The 16,946-nt window shown below is 35.9% G+C and overlaps 1 protein-coding gene across 2 annotated transcripts in view; it reads right to left on the reverse strand.

Annotated features, from left to right (window-relative positions):
- The window catches only part of APLF (aprataxin and PNKP like factor), a 91,830-nt gene that overhangs the window by 8,324 nt on the left and 66,560 nt on the right, over positions 1-16,946 (reverse strand). For both annotated transcript variants that reach the window (XM_004435600.3, XM_087436643.1), the window contains exon 9: positions 4,235-4,281. In XM_004435600.3, coding sequence (XP_004435657.1) covers positions 4,235-4,281 — 47 coding nt within the window. The remainder of the gene's footprint in view (positions 1-4,234; positions 4,282-16,946) is intronic.

Genomic DNA, 16,946 nt, shown 5'->3' on the forward strand with positions numbered 1-16,946 from the left:
ATTTTCACATTTTCATCTATGAATCAAAAGATGTTGATTCAATGATCTTTTGGAATGATCAAATGGAAAAGATCTTTCCAAATTGCTAATTTTTCCAAATAGTTTTCTGGTGTTAGGATCTAAGATGACGGATGCCCCATAGCAGATTAATAGCTTAACATCAATAACTCTTCAAGTTTTATTTTCCTTGCTTTTCCAGTAAATATTAGGACTAATTAGGATATTAATTTTCATGAAGTAAAAAAATACTTTAGCCCAATATCTCTAAAGATAAAGATTTACCACATACTATAAGAATAAACATTTTTTAAAATGCCACATTTTACTACTAAAGACTCATCTTTCTAATGCACCAAGCTATTAATTGGGTATTCATATTTTAGCTTTGAAAAAGCAGTTTGTGTACTTCTGATCTACTTTATTAAATATGAAGTTTATTTCCTTTTAAAATACCATTGCACTAGCCTTTGCCATATTCCAAAATCTCTCACCTTTCCTCACGCTAAGCAGCAGTTTATAGAATCTCATTTAAGTTCCATTGACCTTCCTTAATAGCTTTCTTTCTAGATCTTTGGGTTTCTACTTCTAAAAAAAAAAGAAGTATATATAAGCACCTGTATGCATATAATTGCAGAACTAGAGAGATATTAAAATAGCTATCAGTGGAACATTCTAAATTTTCAGCCATGAATGGTACTAATTGCCTAGAATAATGCAGATCACATAGTAATAAAAGCCAGAAAGAAGGACTCCACTAATCAGGTAATAACACACTGATGATAGTTTCTTTTAAATGCTGTCAACAGGTAAGGCAGCTAAGAAAGTATAAAACAAAATCTTCCTGGCACTGATTATTTTTGTATTCAATATCTTGTGCCACAACAGCTGCACTCTGAAAAAGTGTGGAAAGTTAGTGAAATTTTAAACCCATTAGATATACAAGAAGCTTAACAGATGATGGCAGTCAAACCTACAAAAAATGAAATATGCTACATAAATTGTTACATGTATGGAAGAACTTTATAACTGAAGTGTTGTAGGAGTTTAATGTAGTTATTTTAATGTTCGTACTATATTAAATTTTATTGTCTCATTATGCAGTTATGATACCCTCACCTCAAATTCAATGTATTTAATTTAAAACAAATAAAAAAACTACCTAGTTCTTCCTCCTGATCTTTATGTGACGTGTAAATGTCACCCCCAGTCTGCTGATAATTTCTACTACAATCCTGAGTCATCCCTATTCTCCTTACCTCATCCCACCCCCCACACTATAACCAATCAGTTGGCAAATCCTATTGATTCTTCCTTCAAAATCTCGCTTGTATCCATCCAATCCTACTTTTCCATTCTCATGGTGGCCTCCCTAGGTCTGGCTCTTTATTCAACTGCCTAACTAATCTCCAGAAGGCTCCCCCACTCTTATTCAGACTGCTCATCATCACCAGCTTAATACTGGCTTACCACTATTTGCCAATGCACCCACATCTTTGGTCCAGCTTTCGAGAGCTTCTATAATCTGGCCCCAGTACATCCTTTTAGTATCATCCACAGTAACTATAGAGAATCTCCATGTCAGTTAAACTGATCTGCTTGCTAACTCCAAACACAACTTACCATTTTCTACCTTGATGTCCTTGATTTATCTATTATTCACTTTGTCTGGGATGTCCTATACCTACTCACCACAAAGCTAAGAAACAAAGATGATTTAAATCCCACCACCTTAAAGACCAACTTAACCTAAAATTCCTACATCAAGTCTACGCTGATAACTCCCAGCAGAAAGTGCTTCCTCCCCTTCCTCTGAGATGTTAGGGCATCTCACCACAAGCATGTGGAGCCAAAACTGGTTCTCACTTATCTCTGTAACTTTGCTCACTTGGAAGACATAATAAATGAACAAATAAGTGTATGAGTCACAAATCAATATATAAATGAGATTAAGATCTTGGGTAACGTTAACCTTTAAGGATTTGGGAGATGAGAAAAACAAGTATATTAGAATTCTGTGTTAGATCTCTCTAAATTAAGAAATATAATGAGACCTCAACATTTAATTTAATATTTGAAATACGCCAGACACCTTAATTTATGAGTTTTAGAGTAGGAAGAGATGTTCTGAGTATAGTGCCACATAACAACCCTTGAAAGTACATTAAAAATATAAGGCTAAACTGTTGCTTAAAAATATTTATATTTTTTTAAAAAACTGTCTTTCCAATGAAAAAAAAAGTTTTTCTTAAAGAAAGTTAACTGTTGGCGCTGGCCCGGTGGCATATTGGTTAAGTTAGTGCACTCTGCTTCAGTGGCCTAGGGTTCATGGGTTTGGATCCTGGGTGTGGACCTACACACTGCTCATCGAGCCATGCTGTGGCGGCATCCCACATACAAAAATGGAGGAAGACTGGCATAGATGTTAGCTCGGCAACAGTCTTCCTCATGCAAAAAGAGGAAGACTGGCAACAGGTGTTAGCTCAGGGCCAATCTTCCTCACCAAAAAAAAAAAAAAAAAGTTAACTGTTCTAAAAATATGTTCTTCAGTCAGAAGATACTTCAATGATAATTCAGAGAAAATTCATTTATTTTAAACTATGCCATATGATGCATAGTGATAGCTTTTAGGAAAATGGTTCTTATTTCTATAAAGATACACAGATGTGTCAAATGCCCCTTCATGGGACAATGATAAACTCTGTCAATAAAATATAGTTTTAATCAATATTATTACATTATTGCTGGAAAGGAAGTTAATGTAACCACCATAAATGCCACATCATTAGATACAGCCCCAGTAAAGAAAGTATAACATATAACATAACCTCCATACTATATTAGCTCAGATAAAATGAGGATATTTGACCTGGAGTACTAAAGCATTACAGTGTGTTTCAATCAGAAATACCAAATAGAATTCTCTTGTGGTGAAATTAATTATTTTTATCACTGGTTACAAGTTGGTTGTATTTATACACATACAAATGCACATGGGCACAGCCTGGATAGTATGCATCTCATTTTCTCCCTCTGTGGGCAGAAATATTGACTTGGTCTCTGCATTATATAAATGATACAAAGAAGCTAGAATTTGTTAAAGGGAAAAAATATTAGAGCTTGGAAGCAGGGGAAACAGAAGGTAAAACAGACTGATGTAAACAGGACCAATGGACATCTGACAGCTGCTTCTCTGGTATCTATCCCCCCGCTCTCCTTCCCCCCAAACTTTAGTTTCTATTGGGGATCCCCATGGTTCTGAAGAAGGTGAGTCTACCTAGGTCCAGGTGCAGTACAAACTAATCAGTGGTCATAGTGATTGGTTCAAGAGTAAAAATGGGATCTAAGCCAGTAAAAAAAAAGCAAATTTCATGATTTTTTCCTAGGAATTGAGAGCCCAACTTCTCTCTCTCTCTCTCTCACGCTCTCTCTCCTCAGATGTAAACACGGGTGCCTGTTGTCCCAGCTGAATAAGGATGCACATAGTCCCTTGGTGGGGAAGCAGCCAGTCTCAGGATAATAATGACCCCTCTGACCGGGCCGGCCCGGTGGCGCAAGCGGTTAAGTGCGCGCGCTCCGCTGTGGCGGCCCGGGGTTCGCTGGTTCGGATCCCGGGCGCGCACCGACGCACTGCTTGGTAAGCCATGCTGTGGCGGCGTCCCATATAAAGTGGAGGAAGATAGGCACAGATGTTAGCCCAGGGCCGTCTTCCTCAGCAAAAAAAAAAAAAAAAAAAAAGAGGAGGATTGGCGGATGTTAGCTCAGGGCTGATCTCCTCACAAAAAAAAAAAAAAAAAAAAAAATAATGACCCCTCTGAGGACAGCATGATGGAAGGAAATTGGGTTGTTGGTGACATTATTGACATTATTAATGAGCCAAAGCAATAAATCTTGTCTAAATACAGCCCTATTTCTGAACTTTTCAGTTATAGAAGTCAATAAGTTCTCATTATCATTTAGGCCAGTTTGAGATTTTGTTTTCAGGTACTTGCAAACAAAAGAATCCTAACAGATGCAAGGATAAATATATACTGTTGGACAATGATTGTAGAAAACATTTGCTATATAAAAAATTTATTATTTTTTAATCTAAGAAAAATCATTAAAATCAGCAACTCAACAAATTCACAGAAGCAGAGATTTAAAAAAAATTCACAATAACTGGAACCTGTTTCTAGGTTTAACAGAAGAATGATTGAAGGTTTCATTTTGAGTTTCCTAAAATAAGATTACTTACCTGGAAGTGCACTATGTCTATATTCTATCTTGTGCTGGGGATTCTTCCTAAAGAAAAAACAAAACAAAGCAAAAATAAGACCCAGTTTTTCAATTACTAAAAATTAGTAAGACTATTTAAATTAAACTAGAACAGTCACTAACCTACAAATAAAATTAATAAGCCTCTTATTGAAAAGCATTTGTTTTTGTTGTTGTTGTTAAGTACAGTCATGTTGTTGTTGTTAAGTATAGTCACCATGCTGTACAAAGCATTTGCTTTTTAATTACAGCATTTACTGAGTGCCTACTCCATGCCAGGCATATTTCTAGATGCAAAGATAGAGTGGTGAACCAGACAAAGTTCTTCCCTCATGACTTACACTCTAGAGAAGACAGTATGACACAAATAAAATATATCATATTCCTAAAATATATTGCATTTCTAAAATGTCAATGTCATATATCACATATATTTAAAAAATTTAAAATAGTTTATAAAATACATAACATAAAATATCAAATACATATGTGTGTGTGTGTGTGTGTGTGTGTGTGTGTGTGTATAATGTCTAACGGATACTTTTAAGGCTCTTCTTGAATCCAAGACAAAAGCATTTAAGTCATGTCTCTCCAAAGAACTCCAATCAATTGTTATGAGAAAAAAAGAAAGACAATTTGCATTGAGAAAATAATATAACATATTCCAAAGTCAAACAGAAACTACCGTTTGAATACCTACTTTTGATTATATGTACTTAATGATCCCTTCTATTATTATATTAGTTAAACAAATGTTTGGGCACATTATATATACAAAACATTCTCCAGATAATGCAAAACTACCCAGGCAGCAAAAATCCAAAGCAGTAACTGGTTGGTCATGATCCACTTGATGGGTCCCTCTCAGGAGACTAACACAGGAGAGCTGGGGTACACCGACAACAGGTAAGTGCCCGAGGTGTACGGTTCACATGAAGCTGTTGTGAGGATCCAGGAGGAATGCACAATAAGTCCTTAGTCTAAGGGTATGGTAGGCTGTAAGTAATTAATGTACTCATTGATTCATTCATCACTCGTTCAAGAAATAGTCACAGGGCACTTATTACATGCCAGGCTCTGTGTCAGGCATCAGTGACATTTCTTATTGCTAATCTCTCTTCTTTTTTGGTACCTTTCCTACAATATGAGCATTAAACACAGTACAAGAGTGCAACCACACAGTTAATTAGGGTCATAACTCAACAGTTTTGAAAAGTGGAAAAAAGATTCTACAAAAGATTGTGTGTTTGGGGTACTTAACCCAAATTTGACCTTTTGATGGAAAAGAAACTTCTAAGTTGAGAGAAATAAAGTGGACAACTTGAATGTGATGAAGAGAGCTGCACATGAACAAAACTGCAGTGATGATCTGTGGCAAGAACTTCCTTACTGAGCACGCTGGCACAGGCCACAGACTTTTTAATTCAGCCTTTATTAAAGTACAGCTAATGCTGGACATCAGGGGAGGAGGAACAGAAAAATGAGGGACATTAATACCAAAGGTATTCTTCATCAATAATCTAGAAAAATATTGCTAGCCATTTGAGATTATTTTTGATAACCTTTTTTTTAATTGGTAAAATATACTGGTAACTTGTTATTTTGAAAACATTTCAAACCTACTGAAAAATGGCAAGATTAGTACACTGAAATTCCATATATCTTCATCAAGATTCTTCAAGTGTTAACATTCTATGCAGATGCCTCATTATTATTACCTATCTACAGTCATTTGAGATTTAAAGGCTTTTTCTGCTTCCTTTTAACATATGTTTGCTTCAGGTACCACCAGTCCTATCTTTCCTGCTTTGCCCTTAACACAGCAGGATTACTGAAAAGTTAAATCTGGTCTTAATCGCTTGCTACTGGAGCCTCCTTCAAAAGTTGCTTGAGAAATTCCCAAAAAAGTAAATGTCAGGCTTTAGAAACAAATAAAGTGTGACCAAAGGAGTTAACAGAGACTCAAAATACAGCTTATGCACCAAATACCAGTTGAAAGACTACTGACATCAGTCCTAGAAAGATTGAAAGTGCGAGTAACTTTTTAAAAAGGCAAAGTGCAGACAGTACCAGAAAATGGAGTGGGGATACCGGTTCAGCCTTACAGTTGCAAAAGGTAGTGACTATCCTCTACTGTCTTGGAAGAAATCCACAGTTGCACTCCCATACACCATCTACATAATCTAAGCTCACCTAGGAAAAGGCGAGCCTTTCCAGTAGAAATGAACAGGAAAGAAGTTTTACATTTGTAATTCCAAGAAGGAAGAGCAGGAACATGTATCATGAAATTCTGTCCTCAGAACACGAGAAGATTTTCAGCTCCATGTGCAGAGTTTCATCTGCCTGAGAGGGGGAAAAGTTGTTTCCTTGAGGCTCTGCTAATAGTTTCCATCCTTTCTTAGAAGAACTTGCTATTTTCATAAAAAGACAGGTATAAGACTGCAATGTAGACCAGCAGAAATTAGCTAAGTTGGTGCTTTTCCACATTAACTTAGAGACCAAACTTCCAAATGAAAACAAAAGTATTAATTAATATCAATAAAGTTTTGCTTGAAAATGAAGGAAAAAATATCCTCCGTGACAGGTTCAAAAGTTTCTTGTTTTCAATATTTTCAAATATACTTTTTCTTTGTTGATGATAGATATAACTCCCAGAATAGACTTGATAAGAAAATGAGCCCAAACAGAAGAGATAGTATATCACATGCAAAAGCACATACTCAAAATAAAAACAAATTTAGACATATTTTATTTACATAGCAATTTAAATGTTAAAAAAAAATTAAGTATTCTGAATGTGAAATTCTTCAATTATCCTCTCCTTCAAGGTCCCCCATACTCTCAGTCCCAACCTTTATTTGAGGCCCAATCCTTCATTTCTACTCTGGAGAGTAGTTTTTGATTCTTTGCCCCGGATAGGCACTTGCTCATAGCCTTTTTGCCAAGACTATTCTTCTAACTGCTTGAGTTCAAATCATACCTTCCTTCCCCAGGAAGGCAACTCTGATAATCACTGTGAAATATCTCTAGAACGTATTGTCTTCCTCTACCATTTGGTACTTACACATCATTTCTTACACTGTCATCTAAATTCTTAACACAAATGTGTGTGTGTGTATTATCTCTATCATCTGTCAAATCAGCTGCTAGAGGACACGGAGTTTTTCTTACACCTTGTAATATCTTTTACAGCACCTACAAGAGCACCAATAAGGTGGCATTCAACTATATTTTTCATAAATTATCTACTAGAATATAATCAATTTTTTTCCTTCAAAAAAGTTTTTTAATGAAGCTTTTACATGAGTTCCCAAAATGATGGATTATTTTATATCTTCCTATTTAATAGGGAAAAAAGACCCTTGTTTTTGCTACCTTTATTATTTCTTAAGAAAATGATTATTCAAAAGAACTTGCAAGAATCATTTGCAATACAAATCATGGTTTAAAATTCTCATTGAATGGGGTACAAAAAGTGGTTTCTAATAATTTCTTGACTGATAATGGGTTTTCTTGAGTTAATGTTAATACTTAATTTGTTTAGTAAACCCTAATCCCTGGATCCTGCTGTTTTCAGAAGTCTATCCTTTAAAAGGCAGTTTTTCCTTTGGAAGTATGCCAGAGAATGCCTATTCTCATTAGGTTGAAAAGAATGTCACTGTGCTGAAATGGCTTTGCACTCACACTTACAAAGTTAATAATCAAAGCACTCACTGAATCTTTTTACACAAACCTAAGACTAAAATATGTTAGAATTTCCTGCCATTAACAATTCATATTACTTCCTCAGGAAACAATGAAAATCTGACACATTAAGCAGACTCCACTGCAATCAGGTTCCTGAGATACTGACTGCTCAGCATCATGAGACACTTAGCTCTGGATGATCAATCATGCAGGTCAACAAGGAACACAGGGCGTCCTTCCCAAACGCTTAAGAGAGAGATGTTTCCATGTCTTTGACCTGTTCTTATCTGGCTGGTTAAACTTTAGATCACAAGCACTATGTTGTGGAAGGGGCTTAGGTTTCAGGATCTGAAGACCTGAGTCTGAATTCAAACTACACTGTCTACTGGTTGTGTTATTCAGAGCAAGTCCTATGAACCAAGTCTCCATCTCCTCATCTGTAAAGCAGAGGTGATACTGCCTACCTCACACAGGATTGGTCTGAGGGTCAAACGAAGTCATGTGCATAAATACTTGTAGGCTATTAAGCATTTACAGGTGTCTATTTTTATAGAAACAGAAATCAATTTTACTAACATAGCCAACAATGTCTGGAAACTCTATGTGCCAGTAAAAGTAACTGCCAATTAATACTAAATAGCTGAATTTTGCTTTCAATAATACATACAATTATTATGGTTAAATATTTCCCAAAACATACTTCACACATTTATAGAATATTTTCTAATATTTGCCTATGCATATTCCATTTTCAAAAATCAGTTACTTCAGGGGCTGGCCCGGTGGCGCAACAGTTAAGTGCACACATTCCACTTTGGCAGCCCGTGGTTCGCAGGTTTGGATCCCGGGCGTGCACCAATGCACCGCTTGTCAACCCATGCTGTGGTGGCATCCCATATAAAGTAGAGGAAGATGGACACAGATGTTAGCCCAGGGCCAATCTTCCTCAGCAGGAAATAAAAAGTAGGCGGGGGGAGGATTGGCATCAGATGTTAGCTCAGGGCTGATCTTCCTCACACACACACACACACACACACACACACACACAAAGTCAGTTATTTCATAACAAGGCAAAATACCTTTTTCACATAACCCTGGGTTAAGGCTAAGCGGCAATTCTGCACAGCTCTTTGGGAGCATATGAGCATTTGAAATAACTTTCAAGGACAATGCCAAATTCCACCCAGGGCTTTTTCCTAATAATGAATGGAAATACTCAGAGTTCGTGCATAAAATATTTACATCAAACTTTTTCACAAATGGCATTTTCTGTGACTCAGCAGGCCTCAAAATCCTTTCTGTTTTTTGTTTTCATTGTTGTTAATTATTAATGGTAATCTTTGGGTTCTAGACATAGAGCTATAGACCCATAACCACACCAGGTTTTTGCGAGCTGTTATATTTTAAAATACACATTTTCCAAAACATTTTTGATTTTAATGATATAAATATGTGAATAACAAATACATATCTGAAGGAAGAGCACTCTAGGAAGAGGAAATAGAAAATGTCTTTAAATTTGCTAAGGCCCTGAGGTAGGAAACAAGCAAGGGTATTTGGAAAAACACACAAAGATTTGAATAGCTCCCGGGGAATGAGTGAGAAGGAAAATAGTAGGAAATGAAGTCAAAGAAGAACTTGTAAGCCATGGCAGAGTTTTGCTGGAAGCTATCAGAAGATTTTGAGTAAGAAAACCATATGATATGACTTATTTTTAGAGAATTACTCTGATTGCTAAGTGAAACTACAGGAGGGCAAGAGAAGAAAGAGGGATATCAGTTGAGAAGCTATTGCAGCACTTCGGGTAAGAGACGATGGTGGTTATGACTAAGACGGTAGAGATAGAGGAAGTAAGTGGTCAGGTTCCTAATATATTTAAACGCAAAAACTGAAATGAAATGAACTGGCAATAAACGGCAAGAACTGCTGACGGGCTGAAGCAAGAGTGCTTCTTGCTTTGGGGCCTAAACACTACGTGCGTGGTTAAGTCATTTATAAAGCTGGAGAACACTTGGGAAAGAGTTATTTTCATGATAAAAATCAAGAGTTCTGTTTCAGACGTGATAAGTTTGAACTACCTATTTTACAATCAAGTGGAGGCATTTAAACATATGAGTCTGGAGCCACTGAATTGAACTGGATCACCTAGGGAGTACAAACAGAAAAGAGAAGGGGAGAGATCAGAGAACTGAGCCCTGTGGCTCTGCAATAATTACAGAGAGAGAAAAAGAAGAGGAGACAGTAAAGAAGGCTAAGGAAAAGTAGCCAGGAATATAACTAATCTGACTTTACAAATATGAATATATTGCTCTCTGCTCTGGATTTCCCCACCATTGAGTGGAGGCCCCCAGAGCACAAATGATCCAACCTCTGTGTTTTCCATGTTTTCACAAGGAACTGAAGCCCAGGAAAATCAAATGACATGCAAAGTTATGCTACAAATTGGCATAACTATAACTAGAACCTGTTATGAATTAAGTCTGCTGAATTAAAAACCCATTATCTCTCCATCATAAAGAGCTACTTAAAGATTAACTAGTCAACAGTAATGACAACAGAATAATAATTTTTGTTTTTGTTTACTTCCAAAGATTTGGTGACTTAATACCAAAACTTAACACTCAAAATTTTAAATGAACCTAAAGCACTGTTTTACATTAGTTTCTATAATAGTGACCAGTACTCTAGATGTTCAATATTTGCTTGATGAATAAATGAGCATACTATATTTTTGTTTTCATTCCAAAATAATTTATCTTGCATTTTTGAAATTCAACACTTATTTAAAAACCTAAAGCAAAAACATGAATCCTATGTCATCAAATAGCTAAGTCTCAAAACTTAGGAGAAAAAGAATTAACAAATATGGTCTTTACTAAATAATGAAAAAGTAAACCAGCATAAAATAATAGGGAGAAATTTGTTAATTGAAAATTCTTACAATTTACTCTTTTTCCCAAAAGAATTTTGAAAATTCTTATATACAGTAGTCCACCCTTATCCATGGTTTTGCTTTCTGTCATTTTAATTACCCACAGTCAACTGAGTCCCGAAAATCTTAAATGGAAAATTCCAGAAATAAACAATGCATAAGTTTATATTGTGTGCCATTCTGAGTAGTGTGATGAAATCTCAAGCTTTTCCACTCTGTCCCACCGGGGACATGAATCATCCCTTTGTCCAATGATCCATGCTGTATATGCTACCTGCCCTTTAGTCACTTATCAGCCATCTCAGTTATCAGATCGACTGTCAGGGTATCCCAGTGCTTGCGTTCAAGTAACCCTTATTTTACTTAATGGCCCCAAAGCGCAAGAGTAGTGATGCTGGCGATTCGGATATGCCAAAGAGAAGCTATACAGTGCTTCCTTTAAGTCAAAAGGTGAAAGTTCTCAACTTAATATGGAAAGAAAAGTATGCTGAGGTAGCTAAGCTCTACGGTAACTTCTATTACATTATATAGTTATGATTGTTCTATTTTATTATTAGTTATTGTTGTTAATCTCTTACTGTGCCTAATTTATAAATTAAACTTTATCATAGGTATTTATGTATAGGAAAAAACGGTATATATAAGGTTTGGTACTATCTGTGGTTTCAGGCATCCATTGAGGGATTTGAAACATATCCCTGGCAGATAAGGGGTGACTACTGTATGTGCAATTAACACTAAACATAACAAAGAAAAACAAATTTATTATTATGAAAATGAATCATATTCAAATAAAGGAAAAAGGAAAACAAAACCACAGAAGATATTCCAGCACATTTTGTTAAGGCTACATGAATATAATTGATGTTGTTACTGCTATTTCTAACTGAAGTTTTAAAAAATTATAGCCAAGTCTTAAGTAAAACTGTATAGCAAGTGATTGACATTTAGTCTAAGATATTTTCTTCTAAGATCATATTCCTACACGATTAAAGAACCGTAAGCACGGCAAACAATGATAGGTTACTTCCTCTACACAGATCCTATAAAAATGGATTAAGATGCTATCCATTTTGATAATTCTTAACTGTAAATAAAATGATTGACAGCCTCATATGACTGATTCTGGGAATCTCAACTACCAGGCAACTAGAGTTTCCCTATTGAAATCTATTTATTTTGCCTCAAATAATATAATATGGATTTACACTAAACACACATGTTCCTATTTTTTATTAAGCAGCTTACAAAAATCAGTATCTTCAAGTTTGAAGAGTACATCTGCATAGTCATGCTCCACATAACAATGTTTCAGTCAACGATGAACTACATATACGACAGTGGTCCCACAGGATTAGTACCATATAGCCTAGGTATGCAGTAGGCTGTACCGTCTAGGTTTGTGTAAGTACACTCTATGATGTTCACACAAAGACGAAATGGCCTAACAAGGCATTTCTCAGAACGTACTCCCATTGTTAAGCGATGCATGACTATACAATCAATTAAAATAATGATGACTTGGAACACTTTTCAAAAATAAAAAAGGAAAAAGCAAAAAATTTTAGATTATAACTATAAATCCGGATCAGCAAATAACAAAAGATGATGAATTTACTTACTAACAAACACATTTTTTAAAATGAATTATGCTTGTGGCAAAACACTTGTGTTCTTTCACACTATACAGATCATGTTGCAGATTCATTACAAGGAGAGCACTTATAGTTGATGACTGATACACTTCCTTACGTCAGCCCTCTTAGAAGCTATTATAATTAAAAAAAAAAAAAAGTGGGGCATTGGCTTCCGAAAAACATCAAGGCACCAACATTGTTATTTGCATAAAACATGCCTGTCTAAGGTTTTGTAAATCCAAGGCAACGTATGTGTTTGACTTTACTTTTTTCACTAAGCTTGTTGAAGATGGATTCCATTCATTTTAATGTATATATCTCTAAGTTTAGTGCTTAATTTAACAGGAATAACACACTGCATAAAGTCCTATTATGCATCAGAGGAAGTGAATGAGTCAGAGGCAGGCACAGCAATCACTGGGTTATACTGGACATTCAGTATCCAATGTTCTAATTCAGACAAGTACCTTAAGCTAATCAAATGCATTAAACTGAGCGAGTCTTCTGACAGACTGCAGTGTACAGCACAAAAGGAATAAATCAGTTAAATGGGCAAGATACTTAAAATGACAGCATCAACTAGTTCTTTCAAATTATTTTTTTTCAAGTTGATTTAATTTTGTTAGATTTTAAAAAGTATAACGTCAGAGAAAATGTTAATAATGCTTATAGTCTATAAAAAAATAAAATTTAGTAATTAAATATCCTTTTCTAAACATCAACCTCCTACATTATATGGGCTATGGAAATCTTTATTTTTACTACGGTATGTATTTAATATGTGATCCATATCTGTTTTCCTGTTTTATTCAAGAGATGAAATGGCTGAGAGAATAACTGAGAGAATAATTTCACTTCAGAGAATAATTGTCTTTACTTGAGAATGATTCTTATTCTGTTTAATGAGGCAAATTTATAAAGATAAATAGCAAATAAAGATGTTTTAGCTCACGAATTTCATCTCCCTTCCAAATGTGTCAACCATCAGGGAAAACAAGCTTATCAAAACTCTCCTTTTGGAATATACATATTTTTACTTTTCCAGATATAATAATTTATGACTGATTTTTGTGGGTTATTATTTCTTTTCTTTCTTTTTTTTTTTTTTTTGGTGATGAAGATTGGCCCTGAGCTAACACCTGTTGCCAATCTTCGTCTTTTTGCTAGAGGAAGAGTGGCCCCTGAGCTAACATCTGTGCCCATCTTCCTCTACTTTGTATGTGGGACACCATCATATCATGGCTTGATGAGTGGTGTAGGTCCATGCCTGGGATTTGAACCTGCGAACCAAGGCTACCAAAGCAGAGCGCACCAAACCCAAGCACTACGCCACCAAGCTGGCCCCATTTGTGGGTTATTTTATGATATGTGAGACTTCAATATTTTTCTTCTGTGGCCAGAGGAAAAATCTGGCATGAATTTACATGAAAACTTGCTTTTAGGTAAACTAAATTAGAATATATTATCATTCTGTTACAGTAGGCTTATATTCTAGCGCTGTTGAAATAAATATCTAGGCCCAAGATGTAGCCACTCCTGCCCAGGGTGTCACATCAGCAAACCAAAAATTAGATAACCTTCATGTGCCTGTAAATGCTCTGCTTGACCAGAAACACCATGTATTCAGTCAGCCAATCCCCACAAGCCAAGCTAACTCTGGGCTCTATACTCACTTCCTTGTTCCTTCTCAACCCCAAAAAACATTGACTATGTGGCCCCCAGCCAATCAGATGTTTTCTATTTTTCTCTTCCTTGTTCTTTATTTTTTATCCTATGAAAGCTTCCTGCCTTCCACCCCATTTTGCAGTTCTCCGAATGGAGACTGTCTGCTTCATGAAGTGTTAAATAAAGTTTGTTTATGTCACCTAAGTTGACTTCTTTAACCATTTTTTAACAGCACCAAATAGTATATGGCTAAAAATATATATATTTTTGCAAATCAACATTGTTAAAGAGTAAACGGATCATAATATAACATCAGTTTAGTTTTAGCAATGATACAAAATAAATCTACTAGATCACATTTTTTGCCTAACTAATAATGATAATGTGACAAGAAAGGGTATACAAATATATATCACACTTTCGCAACTAGAGTTTCTATTATCTTGTTGATCTGAAAAATTCATGATTTCTCTAATCAAAGCCTTACGGGGAGCTTGTTTTTTTTTACTCCAAAATATCACTTTGCCACTTGGCTAAAAGGACAAACACTATTAATACTTTATTTTATTTTTTATTTTTTTTGGTGAGGAAGATCAGCCCTGAGCTAACATCCGTTGCCAATACTCTTCTTTTTCCTGAGGAAGGGGGGCCCTGGGCTAACATCGTGCCCATCTTCCTCTACTTTATATAGGATGCTGCCACAGCATGGCCTGACAAGCGGTGCGTCAGTCCACGCCCGAGAGCCGAACCTGCGAACCCCGGGCCGCCTAAGCGGAGCACGCGAACTTAACCTCTAGGCCACTGGGCCAGCCCTCCACTATTAATACTTTAGAAAGCCATGACTAACAATGGTGGAGTCAGGCTGCACCACAGAGAAATGCTGGAGGAGGGACAAGACTGGATTTTGATCTCACTAGCTTTGGAGTCTCAGGCAACTCACTTAACCTTTCAGTTTCCATTCCCTTACTTATAAAATAGTAGTCAGAGTAAGCAAACATAGGGGAAAAAAATCTTAAGATTTTGTTTCCAAGTAGAACTAGGACACCAAGCAGCTCAATAGATAAAAAATATATATACTCTCTCTATATACAAATATATTTAGATATAGATATGAAATTTTCTGTTAGCACATGTGAGTCACTGGTGTTGGGAATAATTTCTCTTGACTATTTGCTGCTCTGACCTCTCTGAAAGAGATTGATGACATGGAGACAGCAATTTTTGACATCATTATTCTTAGCAAGGCTCTGTATTTTATTTTTATTCTTCTTAAGTGTAGGCATATTTGGATTTTGCTTCTGGAAAAATGTAGGACATCATGGCAGACCAAAACTCTTGTTTTAACAACTAGAATAAAAACTGATAACTTGTAAAAATTATTTTTATGAGAGAATTATTGGAGCAATGAGAATTTTAGATTATCTAAAATTCCAGAGAGGAAGAAGCCCTTCCTAGGTGAGCTGATAATCACTGGGTGTTTTCTTCCCTAGAGGCCTTTGCCAATTCTTGGTGTGGGCTGAGCCTAAGATTTGGATCAAGTGGAGGCGCTCTATTTGGGGAAAGAGAAACTAGTAGAGCTTTTCATGGTCTTATGGTGTTGTCACGACAGTTTGAAAACTAAAGAAATCCCAAACACAAGGCTGATTTTTCCAAAGAAATATCTGCTGAGTTCCTGGCAGGTATGAGAGATTTAAGGTCTGGGTTTGAAATTTCCAAAAGTCAGAATGAAATCTCCAATTCATGTAGTGTTTCAGAAACAAAGTCCCACTAGAGGAGAGGGATCTGTAACAAATATGTAACTAGTCTCCTCTCAAGAAATGTGCCAGAATTTAAGAGGCACAGGTGGTAGGCTAATGGGCTAAGCTCAAAATCTCCAAAGGGAAGTTTCAGAGCTAAGACAGAGACCTATTTTCCAATCAAAAGTCTAGAAAAACCACGCCAAAGGAACAAGGACAAACCAAAGGTAGGCTGAGTTTTATTAAAATGTCAACCTACCTATTACCTATCTAAATCTCTGACCAGATGGAGATGACTAGCTCCTATCTACCACACAGAGCGGGATCCCTCACTGATGAAAGATAAAATCTAGAACCCTATAGTTCTTGTTATGAACAATTTTAGTATCGCAATAAAAAATTACTAGACATGAAGAGGCAGAAAAATATGACCAATAATCACAACAAAAAAACAGATCCAGAAATGTTGGCTAGCAGACACAAATTTTAAAATAACTAAGACAAACATGTTAAAGAATATGTTAAAGAAGAGGGTGAAAAAATGGGGAAAGTGAGTGAAAAGATGGATAATTTAGAATATATATTAAAAAATCATGGATATTCTAGAGCTGAAAAATGTATCTGAAATTATGAACTCTCTGGATGGGTTTATCAGCAGACTATCCACACGAGAAAAGAGGATCAGCAAACTCCAAAACAATCAACAGCAAATATCCAATCTGAAGCACAGAGGAAAATAAGAATGGAAAGAACAAAACAACGTATAAGAGACATGTGGGACACGATCAAAAGACTTAATACATGTTTAATTGGAGAGGAAGAGGGAGAGAAGAGATAGAATGGGGCAGAAGCAATATCTGAAGAGATAATAGCTAAGCAATCTCCTCAAACTAAGATATCAACCTGCATAAAAAGCTCGGTGAACCCCAAACAGGATGAATACAAAGAAAATCATACCTAGACATATGTTAATTAAACTGTTGAAAGTAAAAGCAACATAAAAATCTTAAAAGTGGCCAGAGAAAAGGCACATTA

The sequence above is a fragment of the Ceratotherium simum genome, chromosome 11 (genome assembly GCF_057802395.1).
Source record: "Ceratotherium simum simum isolate JZ-2026a chromosome 11, ASM5780239v1, whole genome shotgun sequence".
In the NCBI taxonomy this organism is placed as follows: Eukaryota; Metazoa; Chordata; class Mammalia; order Perissodactyla; family Rhinocerotidae; genus Ceratotherium; species Ceratotherium simum.